The sequence below is a fragment of the Marmota marmota genome, unplaced genomic scaffold (assembly GCF_001458135.2).
Source record: "Marmota marmota marmota unplaced genomic scaffold, marMar, whole genome shotgun sequence".
Taxonomy (NCBI): domain Eukaryota; kingdom Metazoa; phylum Chordata; class Mammalia; order Rodentia; family Sciuridae; genus Marmota; species Marmota marmota.
The window spans coordinates 10,558,523-10,571,433 of record NW_026000185.1 but is presented as its reverse complement, the minus strand read 5'-3'; the positions used below and the strand labels follow the sequence as shown (position 1 = coordinate 10,571,433).

At 41.2% G+C, this 12,911-nt stretch overlaps 1 protein-coding gene across 4 annotated transcripts in view; it reads right to left on the bottom strand.

Moving 5' to 3' along the window:
- Nucleotides 1–12,911, bottom strand: part of Mrtfb (myocardin related transcription factor B) — a 159,638-nt gene that overhangs the window by 21,676 nt on the left and 125,051 nt on the right. For all 4 annotated transcript variants that reach the window (XM_015491071.2, XM_048789527.1, XM_048789526.1 and 1 more), the window contains 2 exons: nt 12,293–12,471; nt 5,042–5,179 (listed from right to left, as the gene is read on the bottom strand). In XM_015491071.2, coding sequence (XP_015346557.1) covers nt 5,042–5,179; nt 12,293–12,471 — 317 coding nt within the window. The remainder of the gene's footprint in view (nt 1–5,041; nt 5,180–12,292; nt 12,472–12,911) is intronic.

Below are 12,911 nucleotides of genomic sequence, written 5' to 3'. Positions count from 1 at the left end.
CACTATTAATGTTCTTTTGTATATTCTTCCTATGATATTATCTATGCTTACTAGAAATGTTCCTTTTTGTCCTTCACTTGATATATCAAGAATTTTCCCCTTGTCAGAACAACTCAGCAACATGGTTTTTGTGGCTATATTACAAAACAGTTTATGAACACAGTCAGTGAGGTCCGAGAGCCAAATGTATGCAGCTTTCCCAGTTCTGCACTCAGTGATGGAGGGAACTTACACCAGGAGAACTGGCAAATGCTATGACTTATCTCTCTGACCTCAGCCAAGTTGTTACACACTGACCAGCACGTCACTATAATAACATGATCTAACTAGTAGCCTAATTTTGAACACTTGTAAGAATTTATAAAAAGTAATTGTGGCCGGGCGCGGTAGTGCCCACCTGTAATCCCAGCAGCTTGGGAGGCTGAGACAGGAGCCTAGCGAGTTCAAAGCCAGTATCAGTAATGGAGAGGTGCTAAGCAACTTAGACCCTTTCAATTAAAAAAAAAAAAAAAAAGGCTGGGCATGTGGCTCAGTGGTTGAGTGCCCCCGAGTTCAATCCCCAGTACCATCTCTCCCTGCAAATAAAAAGGTATATGGAGAGGATTTATCCTTGTGACTCGTCCTCTCTCAGACTGGACCACATGACCCGGCTGTCTTTCAGTTCTTTATCAGGTCCTTAACCCAGCAATTCCTGTCTTACTTTCTCCAACACTTGTCATTACTCCCAGTGATTTTTAACAACCATACTGACAATCCTCCGATATTCTAGTATCAGTTCCTTGATTTCACTTCCTCTGGATAGCTCATCTCCTCTCGCAGCCACTCTCTCTCTGGTTAGTGCTGAGATCATGTCTTCTACCTCCCAGCATCCTAACTGAAGAACTACCACTTATTATGTTGACTTGTTCCATCCAAGGTGCCACTTCCATTTCCCCAATGCCACCGAAGGCTACAGTCCACTCCACTCACACCTTTACACAGCTGTGCTCTCCTCTCCTTACCATCTCCCACGCTTCACTCACAGGCCTCACCCACCTTTGCCACTCTCACCTCCCAAACCCTAACCTGATTCTTTGCTTACTTTAGGGATTCTCAATAGTAGCTCTATCAACATTTTAAACCAGGTAATACTGGCTGTGGGGGCTATGCTGTGCAGTGCAAGATGGTCAGCAGTGTCCCCGGCCTCTCTCCAACAGATGCTGGTAGCCACCCTTTCCTGATGCTGTGACAACCAGAAATGTCTCTAGACATTGTCAACTGTCCCTGTAGCAGGGTGGCAGACTAGTGAGAACTGTTGGTTCATGCCATGCCTATACTCACGGAGGTGGAAGTGCTGCAGGCAAAACACTTCCAACCCATCTCCCTTTAAATTCACGACCATCAACTTCAATGGCTGGTCAGTGCCACCTGACCATTCTATTACCTTGTTTTAATCCCATTATTTTCCTACTCTTCTAGAATACTACCATCTATCTTCTCTCCTCAAACCTTTACTACCTTCTCCCCATGCTCACTGTCACCTGATGGCATTGTTTCCTAAACACTGAGGAAGTGACTGACACAGAGCTTCCTCATGTCCCCAGTGCCCACCTGTTCCTGACACTGTAGGTGGCTTTCTTTCCTGTGGCTGAGAACCAACAGTGGGTGCTGCTGCCTTAGGCCAGCACCCAGCACCTCGGCACTTTGACTGAGGCAACGTTCCCTTGCCCATACCTAGTGATCACGTAGCAATGCCTGCCGCTCTCCTGGTTCTTGCCCGTGGGCTCACACAATTTGGCCCCACATTCCAGTCAAGCTATGGGCTTCTTTTCTAGTAGAGGTCCTCAAAAAGGCTATGACACACTCTCCAGTTCTCCCTTTTAATCTTTCACTCTCTAAATTTTTGCTTCTAGCACGTAAGAGAATCTGTTCCTTGGCAACGTCACTTAACTTTGACGGTGCTAACCATAGCACTCATTGTGACAGACCCAAAGCAGTGTCTGTCGCAGCTCCTCTCTCCCTCTTCCTTGAGGTTTCCCTTGGCTTTGTCCCTGGCCCACTTCCTTGCTGCTTCTCGTTGGGCTCTTTTGCCTGTCCTGCCCTTCCCACGTCCCCCTGGTGGCATGCCTGAGTTGTTGTACCACCTCTTCCTCTACATTGAGCCTAGGCAGTTTTTCTGGGCTCTTGTGGCTTTCGGGACACAAATACAGTGATGACTTCTGTGTTTTTTGTCCTTAGCTGCTTAAGGTGTCTGCTAAGCACCTCAAACTCGGGTGTGCTCCCTCCCTTCACAGTAATCCCCACTGCTTAGACACAAATGGCGACTGGTCCAGGACCCCTCTTACCCATAGGGCCAATCTGTTGGCAAACCCTGCCAGCTTATTAGCCTTCAAATTCCACTCAGAAGCTGGTCACTTGTGACTTCCCTGACAGATGCCACCTTCACCAGTTCTCTGCTTCCGCTGCCGCCCCTCCACGGTGTGTAACGCTCCAGATCTCGCCCTCCAACAGCTTCTCCTGACAGCTATAGGCTCAACCCTTCTGTTCTCACTGCTCCCTAGCTATAGGGTTTGCTTTTTATCCTGGGCTGTCCCTGGCCAAGTTGTACTGGCTTCTTTCTCAGATAGACTCATGGCTTATACCTTCACCTCTGTCAGATCTCCATCCCAAAGTCACCAGACTACCCTATTTAAAACAGAAGCACACCTTTGCCCCAGCACTCCCTATTCTGTGTTATTCTTTGTGGTCTGTTTATTTTAAGGGTGCACTTTTGAGATTTTGCTCATTGCTTTATCTATCTCCTAGGACCCGGAACAGTGGCAGGCACCATAGAAGGTATAAGTAGTATCTAGTGGAGGAATGAGGACTGTAAGCAGAAATCATTTTAATGATCAGGTACTTGAAGTACTTATCACTGTCAGAAAATATTTTTGCCTGATCAAGTACACCCGGTAGCATTAATTCACTATGAGTTGCTTATTTTTTATTATCAGTGATTTTAGTCTTTTCAAACTGATCATAAAAAATTAATAAGGATTATTTATACTCAAAATGTGGCTTGAGACCTATAACCTGCGGGTAGGAGCAGTGATCAGATCCAACAAGATGGTAATGTCTGCAGCTTTGTTTTTTCTTTAGGGAAACAACTGTGATTCTTTAGCCCACAAGGTAAAGTTGGGTCTTAATGGCAATGTACACATATCTATCTGGTACTCTTGTTAAGGCTTTAAGACACTGCTCAGTTTACTGTGGAACAAGGTTAGTACCCTTTATAAATTTTTTTTAGGTTGTAGATGGATACAACCCCTCTACTCATTTTTAGGTGATGCTGAGGATCGAACCTAGTGCCTCACACGTGCGAGGCGGGTGCTCTACCACTGACCTACAGCCCCAGCCCAGAGCCTGGATACTTTTTTAATCCTCTTTTTTCCCCATTTCCAAATTACTAGTATTTAAACGCTTTTAGTTACTTTAGCCAGAAGGAGCCTACCACCAACGTGGGGTAGGGAGGGTGTTGTTTTGTTCTGGTTTTGGCCCTTTCTAGAAGGGCCAAAAAGATTAACAATGTGGAGAGGAGTTTAGATATTTCTCTTAACTAATTTAAGTATATTTTGAGTACAATTGTTACAAAGGGACCCAACCTGGAGGATTCATAAACGTAATGGCCAGTGGATCGCAGGCTCCATCTGCTATCCCCTAATGGCAGCACATGTGTTCTTTTAGTAAGTGAGGGTAGGAAACAGTTCCCCTCATAGCAGAGCCAAAAGAATCATGGTCCACTTCCTAACGTGACCTAGCCATTGTCCTAGGGTTCCCTACTCCACTGCTGAAATCCACATTCTCCAATAGCACTGCTCCTCTAGAACCAAAGACTTCCTGAAAGACACCAGTGAAAAGCAGAAATTCAGAGGGGGAAGCAGAGAGCTAATTTTCACTGTTAGTAGATATAGATGGGCTGGTATTCAGAGCACGCTCTCTGCTGTCAGTGGAGAGTGTGTAGAGATGCTGGAAGAGGTGGCAAGGGCCGATTTTATTGGTGTAGTTGTCACTCATCACTCTTCCAGAGATGGTGACATATGCTTATGTATGTCCTAAAGCTACAGACACTTGGTCATGCTGACAGAGTGCCTCTCAGTAAGGACAAGCTCCAGTAGAGAGATGGGAGGGAGGAATATGTGCCACTCCAGTCTGAAAGCTACTCCCTTGCCTCAGAAGAGGTTGCAGTAGGCTGCAAAGGCGGGAAGAAGGTTGAACCCAAATGTGGGAGGTGGCCCGGCTTCTTGCTGCCTCTGGACCCCAGGGAAAGATCGCCTCTCTAATGTCCCTCTTCAGTCCTAAAGGGCTGAGATATGTATTCTGGCAGTTTTGGCACAAGCTACCTAGGAAATGTTTAGACTGTTCCTCAGTTTACTCTCCCCATCTATTTCATTAAGAAGTTCAAAAAGGTACTGTCAAATTTTCTTTCTTGGGATTTATTCGGATTCACTCTGACCAAGTAAATGCAGGGAACAGAGCCACAAATCTAAAGCTTATCTGAGAACAAACCAAGCTTCATCTGGCCAAATCTGCTAAATGAAAAAACATTTGCTTCTCTAAAACCTTTAATCTGTCACGTAATCTATCCAAAATACCACGGAGATCAACCTTGTACACCAAGTTCCAAACCATGCTGCCTTAAAGACATCTGTTTGTGAGGCTTTGAGTCTCAAGTGCTGTGCTGAAGCAACTCCATCTTACCGTGCCCCCCATTTCATCTCTGTAGCCCGAGTGGCAGAACTTGGAACTGCTGATGAAGGGATTCCTGAAGCCTTGCTACTCTGCCCCAGCAGTTTTATGTAGGCCAAATTCTGTGCCCTTTTTCTGTGACTATAGAACAACAGGTCTTGTGTTAACTGTGGCAGTTTCAAATGAAGGCCCCAGTCTAGCTAGGCTTTCATGGGTTAGTTTTCAAGGCTTCGGGATCAAAGGCAGGTTGGGAAGCTTGGGTGATGCCTCCGTTTTTTGTCCGGACTCCAGACAGAAGTGCAATAAGCTCTGCAAGGCTGTGCACCAGAGTACCCACCTTCACCAGTGCTGGGCCAGGTTTCGCTGAGGACACAGTGTTCGTGGGGAGGACAGGAGCAGTGGACCTTGTGGGAGGCTGGTCCACAGCTGGAGGAGTTTTCAAGAATTCAGGAACTGCTGGGGACACTGAAGTAAACTGGTGGAAAAGGCAGAAAAGGAAAAAGTTTGTGAAATCAGTGACCATAAAAAATAGAAGAGTCAGAATTAAAAGGGAATGACCTCATTAGAAACAAAGGAAAAATATACTATTGTCTGATATCCGGATGATGGAACAAGATGCTTTACCTCACTGGAGCCAGTTATTCAGTCTTTGCCCCTGTAACACTGAGTGGCTGAAGCTAAATAAGGTTAGAGTGACTAAACCCTAGTATTTCTCAGAGAACCACCCTTTTTTGGCAGGAAAAAAAGTCCAAGATTGTAAAAATGATCAAAACAATACATGGTATTTATGAAGGTTTTCTTGCTAGACCGGTCACACTAACCCTGGCCAATTCTAAAAATACTGATATGGTATTTTTGTCTTTGTTGCAGAACCCAAAGGATCCATGCCCTGTTCCCACACAGGGCAGCATCTCTTCATGGAGGCCCACTCCACCTGTGAGTCCTTAAACGTGCTCTCCAACTCCCGTCTGCAAGCCTGACTAGCACTCTCATGAACCACATTGCCCTGTTTCTTCCAAGAGAAGAGTTGAGGATATCTTCTGGCAAGACTGACTTGTTTTTCTGACAAAGCAGCTTTTCATTTCGAGATGGCATTGTTTCCCAGGTCCAAACAACAGCTACTGAATCTCAATATGGAGCCCATAGATCAACACAGAAAGCCACAGAAGGAAAGGGCTTTATCAATCCTTACTAGCAATCTCCTTTAAATAGATTACATTACGATAAATCAGCTGAATGTTATATGTTGCTATTACTTGGACTTACTTATTACCTGTTTTATCTTAAAGAAAAAGTCTTCGTTTTTTTTACTTTCACTTCCCCAAACAACTCTCAAATTCATTACACCAACAGTCAAAGTCATACTCCTATTTAAGTATTCAGGTTGTAAAATAGCAAACTATATTCTTCTTAATGAGTTTTCAGGTCATTTATTTTTATTAGCAGCAAGAAATATGAAGCTTGGCACATAGTTACTCAACAAATATTCAGTTATCCTTTTGGCTTCACTCAGCTAGGTTACGTTTTCCAGCCCAACTGAGACCATGTGTGTGAGACTGCCATTAATAGTGCATGCCCATGTCTGTTTTCTCCTTGAGGTTTTGCTACTGACTTCAGCTTTTAAGTAATTACTGACAATATAAATGAGTCTACTTTGTAAAGATGTCTGTACTCAATTTCATTTCAGGAGGTAAAGGACTCATCTAAGAGACTTTATCCTCATATTCCAGCAGACTTCTGCCCTTAAACAAGCCTGAGATGTCCAGTTCCTCAACGAACCTCTGACCAACCAAACTTACACACCAGATGAAAGGTGATGTCTTGACGACCTGTTAGAGGATCTTGTTTTCCTATCTTGCATAATTTTTGGAAATGAGTATACTTATCTCTAGGTTCATTTTCACAGAGGGGAAAACTCATTCCTTAACTGTTATATAACCAGTACACGAAGTAGAACCAAATGTTTGAATTTTGAAATATATGTATTTTTATATATAATATATAAAAAAATAGAGAGGGAGGAGCCAACACCATTTTCTATAGTGGCTGCACCATTTGACATTCCCACTGGGGTGTCTTGTCTGTATTTGGGCATTTGTATATCTTTGGAGAAATGTCAAGACCTTTGCCCATTTTGGAATAAGGTTGGTTATTTTCTGTCATTGTGGGAATTTTTTTTTATATATACCAGATACTAGCTCATATATTATTTTAAAAAAATGTTTAGATATTTATTTTTTAGTTGTAGTTGGACACAATACCTTTATATTATTTACTGTTTTTTTTAATGTGGTGCTGAGGATCGAACTCGGGGTCTCACACATGCCTCGGCAAGCGCTCTTCCACTGAGCCACAACCCCCAGCCCTGATATATGGTTTTGAAATATTCTTTTCCCATTCTTGGGTTGGCTTTTCACATTGCTGATACTACTCGTTATCAAAAGTAATAACTTTTGTACAAAACCCAATTGTCTATCTTCACTTTTGTTGACTTAATGTCAAATCCAAGAAATCATTGCCAAAACTAGTATCAAAGATTTTTCCTCTAAGAGTTTTTATAGTTTTAGCTCTTACATTTTGAGTTAATTTTTGTGTTTGATGCTGGGGTAAATATAATATAATTTCATCCTCTGCATGTGGATATCCACTTTTCCCAGTACCATTCGTTGTAGAGACTGTCTTTTCCACCTTGGATAGTCTTCATACCTTTGTAAAAGATCATCTGAAAATGAATGTCAAAGTTTCTTAGTTCTCTGCTCTATTCCACACCTCTGAATACCAGTGTTTCTGCTTGTACCATATTATTTTAATTACTGTAGCTCTGCAGTGAGTTTAAAAATTAAAAAAGGTAAGACTGTCAACATTTAAAAAAAAAAAAAAATTTCAGGTCCCTTGACTTTTTCTGCCAAAACTTATAATCCCTATAAAAATAGGGATTATATTGAATCTGTAGATTGCTTTGGGTAGTATTAATACCTTAAAAACACAGGATATCTTTCCATCTATGTATTTGGTTGACTTTGTAGTGACTTGTTTTGATTCCCTTCTCCTGTCCTTTTACATAAATTCTATAGATATTTTCTTTGTAGTTACCATGGAATTGGACATTTCCTTCCATTGCCCTGCTATATGGTACTGGGGTGTTCTACCACTCAGCCACACTCCCAACCTTCATTTTATTCTGAGACGGGGTCTTGCTAAGTTGTCCAGGCGGGCCTTGAACTTGCAGTCCTTCCAAGTGTCTGGCATTACAGGTGTTTCACCATAGCCTGGCATGACATTCTATCTTAATACCAAATTTAGTCACATTAAAAAAAAAAATGCTACTTTAGGGCTGGGGTTGTGGCTCAATGGTAGAGCGCTTGCCCAGCATGTGTGAGGTACTGGGTTTGATTCTCAGCACCACATAAAAAATAGTTATTGTGTCTATTTACAACTAAAAATATTTTTTTTTGAAATGCTACTTTAGAGCTCTACCCCCTCTGAATTACTGAAATCACAAATTATTAGCCAATATTAGATAAGCAAACTCCCATGTTTCAATAGTTCCATGGGCTGATGACCAAGACTTTGCTTTGGTGGACATTCCAGACCCAAACTATACCAGTGTTGGAAAATAATCTTGAACTATTGGTCTAATGAGAAAATGGTCATTAATTTGAACCCTCAGTGAATCAGATGCCCCTTTTGCATGATAGGTAATACATTCAAAGCAAGCAGCTTAGTGTCTGCCTCACCGTGAGTGCTCAGCATGTTTTATCATTTCAATGAAGATTCATCATTATAAATAGGTGAGGTCTTTTCTGCATAATGCACTATTCTAGGTAGTTTGCTTTTAGTCACAGAAAATTGAGTTAAAACTTGGAATGAGACAGATTTTCCAGCCTCTACTGTGAAACTGTAAGAGGCAGCATAACCAAAGGGGTAATAATGGAGTCTATGTCTTATTCAGGTCCTTATTGATAAGTACTTGTGATCAGAGTTCATCTAACTTTGATTATTTAATATATGTGCATATGGCTTGCTATAGACTCTGCTTACTTTCCTTTTTAGCTTAAACCTAAGATTTCTACATTTGACAAAAGGTCATATACCTGAGTGTTACTTGGCACAATGGGAAAAAATTTATGAAAGGCTCCTAAGTGTATGTCCCCCAAAATACACTGAATAGTTGATCAACAAGTTTCTTTTAGCATTACTAAACTTCACATAAATCCCATTAGGTAATGGTTAAACAATACTGTATTTATAACAAATGATTAATTTAAGGGCTTAAGAACTTGCTAAGAATCTCTGTATTGAAAGGACCAATGTAACCACTTCACATGTAGCTACAGCCATTTTTAATTTTCTACAGCTTTCCATTGTTCAAAGTTGCTTAAGCATAAAATAAGTTGAGCTCCAATTTCTGATGTATATTCCATTAATATTTGGGTAAATTCCTTTCTAGCTGTAGTTTGAGCAGAATGGAGTAATCCAGGAACAGTTTTGGTGTTACAGAGCATACAGAAATGCCTACTTCAAAATAGTTTTTTGTATTGCTAGGTCATTAGCATTTTGGTTGTAGGAGCGCAAGAGAAGTGCCTGAAAAACTGGTTCTTTACCTAGGTGTTGTATGTAAAACTTTTTGGTAAAGGGTGTTTTTAATATTTGGATACCGTTAATCCTCTAGCAGCTAAGAATTAAGGAGACTATTCATCCTACATTTTTTTTCATTGTATTGGGAATTGAACCTACGTCCTTGTGGGGTACTCCAAAGGCTTGAAAGCCTCAGTTCAGGACTGACCCAAGCCTTAGTGTGTGTGTGCCTCATTAGCATCCAGGGGCACTTAATCACATCCCCAGGGCCTTGATAAGTTGCTGATGCTAGGTTTGAACTCGAGATCCTCCTGCCTCAGCCTTCCAAGTCACTGGGATTATAGGCGTGTGCAACCATGCCCGGCTTTTCATATTTATTCAATGAAAAAAAGCCATTTCTATTTTTCAAATAATTCTGGAATGTCAGCATTGGGTGTGACTCCCTCTGGTTAAAGCCTGTCACTTATAAACTTTGTCTTCAGCCAAGTTGCAAAGGAAAAAATGCAATGATATAAGCAATACACGGGAAAGGAGAATGATAACCTCTTATGCAGGCAGAACTATAGTGAAGCCGCCGACAGATGACAAAAATTTTGTGTCACTAAGGCCATACTAATAGCCATCTGACATCCTGACCTACTCCGAGAACAGACAACCCAAATGGATGAGAACTTTTTTATGGTATTTTCTTGCATACTTGACATTCTTTTAAGCTTTAAAAATAAAGCTCAAACCAGGGTGCAGCAAATTCGTGAAGACCCATCAGGGGCTGGTCACTGACCCTCATCCTTCTTCCAGGCCCAGTCTCTCTTGTGAGCTTTGATAGGAGTGGAGATAAAATCCTCCTATGGAAGGAGAACAGAAATTTCTACAGCATTCCACAAGTAGCATCAGTCTGAACTGCTGCTTGAGTTTTCTGAGTATCTTTCTGCACCAGGCCCTGTGCTAGATGTTGAACACATACACATCCCTCCAAGGACTTCTAGTCCTCTGAGAATCAAGATCCCTCTTGTAACAAGCTCACATTTTAGTTGGAGGCACAGAGACAACAAATGAAAGCAATAAAGAAATTAATGCTGAAAGACACTTTTCCTAATAGATGCTCACAAGTAGGAAGAGATGATGAAAAAAGTTTGCTCTCCAAACTCTACACCTCTGTGAACTCAGGCTGCCTTTTATGCAAGGGGTTAAGCAGATAATTCTTAAATTCCTTTCCAAATTAGTTCTATAGTGCTTACAATATAAGAGCATGAAGAGCATGTTTTGCTGCACTGGACTACTTCTATTAAGCAGTTCAATAGTAAGGCCCAACACTATAAGGCGAGATGAAGAACAAATGATGTGCACCATAGGAATTCTTGTCAAACCAGCAAACTCATTAAAAAATGTTAATTTCTAATGAAATTATCAAAATATTCATTAGATTCCTTTGCATGTGCTAAAATAATATCTGACATAGGTGCTCAAATAGTTTCTAAACAAATGAATTCAATGTCAGTAACAACAACAATCCAATTAAAACACTCAATTCTCAGAGCCAGGTGTGTAGCTCAGTAGTAAAGCCCTGGGTGGATTCTCAGCCATCTCATGGCTGGATCCTCACAACATTTCACTAAAAGTGAAAGAAACCCGTCATAAAGGTCACATAGTATATAACTGTTTATATGCACTGCCTACAAAAGGCAAATTGGACAGAAAGCATGGTTTCCCAGGCTTGGGTGAAGGGGTAAAGGTGCAACACTGCTAATGGGTGTGGATTTTTTTGGGTGATGGTTGTACAACTCTGAATATATTAAAACTCAACAGAATCTTCAAAAAGGTGAATTTTCCCTGAAAAAAAGTTTATACTAAGATTCATATGGAATTTCAAAGAACTCTACTGTAGAAGTGGAACAAAGGGTAGAGTTCTCATACTTTCTGATTTCAAACTTGCTACAAAAGAGTGATACTGGCCTGAAGACAGACGATGGAGACCAGTGGAACCGAACAGAATCCAGAAGTCCACCCTCCTGTACATGGTCAAATGACCTTCAACAGGGTGCCAAGCCCATCCAATGAGGAAAGAACAGCTCTTCGGAGAAAACAGGAAAGCTTAATGACATTGGCAATGATGTTTTAGATGTGACCAAAGCACAGGCAACAAAATAAAAACAGACAATGGGAGTAAACCAAATCTAAAACTGCACCAAAAGCAACAGAGTGAAGAAGCAATCCAAGGGAGGAAGCGATTCCAACCACATGAAACCATAGATCTGGCAGAGGATTAATACCTAGAATACCTAGAGATTTTCAATTCATCACAGAAAGTAACCTGATTTAAAAATGGGGATAAGACTTTAATAGACATTTCTCCAAAGATGGAATATTATTCAGTTTTTAAAAAGGAGATCCTGTCACATGCTGCAACATGAGTGAACCTTGAGGACATTATGGTAAGTGAAATAAGACAAACACTGTAGGATCCCACTGTTATAAGGTATGTAGAGTAGTCGTAGCTCACAGAGCAGAAGACACATGGGAATGGAAGAGTTGTTTATTGGGTATAAAATTTTAGTTTTGCTATTTAAAAAAAAGTTAAGATTTTTTTCTATCATTGTACAACAGATCTCATGTGAAAACACATGTCAGGAAATGTTGAGGCTTTTAAAAAGCAAGTTGCAAAATGTGTATGTACAGCAGAAATAATAGGTAAGAATCACTGAAAACAGCATTCACAGTGCTGAAAAGTATTTTTTTTTAACCTTTCATTTTTCTTCTGGTAAAAATGCATTGCTGGGGCTGGGATGTGGCTCAAGCGGTAGCGCGCTTGCCTGGCATGCGTGCGGCCCGGGTTCGATCCTCAGCACCACATACAAAGATGTTGTGTCCGCCGATAACTAAAAAAATAAATATTAAAAAAATTCTCTCTCTCTCCCTCTCACTCTCGCTTAAAAAAAAAAAAAATGCATTGCTTTATACACTATATAAAAAACAGGAAACTTTTTAAGGGTCAAAACCAGAAAAATAATACCTGGGCTGGAGTGTTTGTAGTCACAGGAGATGGGGATTCACTAACTTTTGGCTCACTCGGGGATGCGGCTGACCCCTGTGATTCCTGGCTTGCTGGCTGGTCTGGAGATAAAGCGTCACTGCTGTCTTCATCAAATGAGAAATCGCCCTGAGTGTGGGGATAGTCGTCCTTCCCAACACCTGAGGAAGAAATGAATATTAACTCACAAAGGCCCTGGAATATCAAGCTTACTATGAAAGAGGAGGAACACTATTTCCCAGAAGAATTGAGAAGCTCTTAAATTACAACTGAATATAAAAAACTTCCCAATGGAAGCACACACCACTACCTGTGATGTATTCTGTGGGAAGGGAGGAAAAATGTGGATCCAACTATCAGTTGCAGGAAACACGGGGATAGGAATATTTTTAGTGACATCTGGGAATGCAAATACAATCAGGAAAATGCAGAATGAGGCATGCTAGAGGACAATACGAGCCTGTTTTGTCCACCAATAGATAAAAAAGGGAAGGAAACAGAAGATTGAGATACACCAGCCGAAGGCAAATGAGTAGACCTTGTCTGGACCCTATCATGTAATTCAAGTACTAAAAAACATAAGGCTGCTGGGGATGTGGCT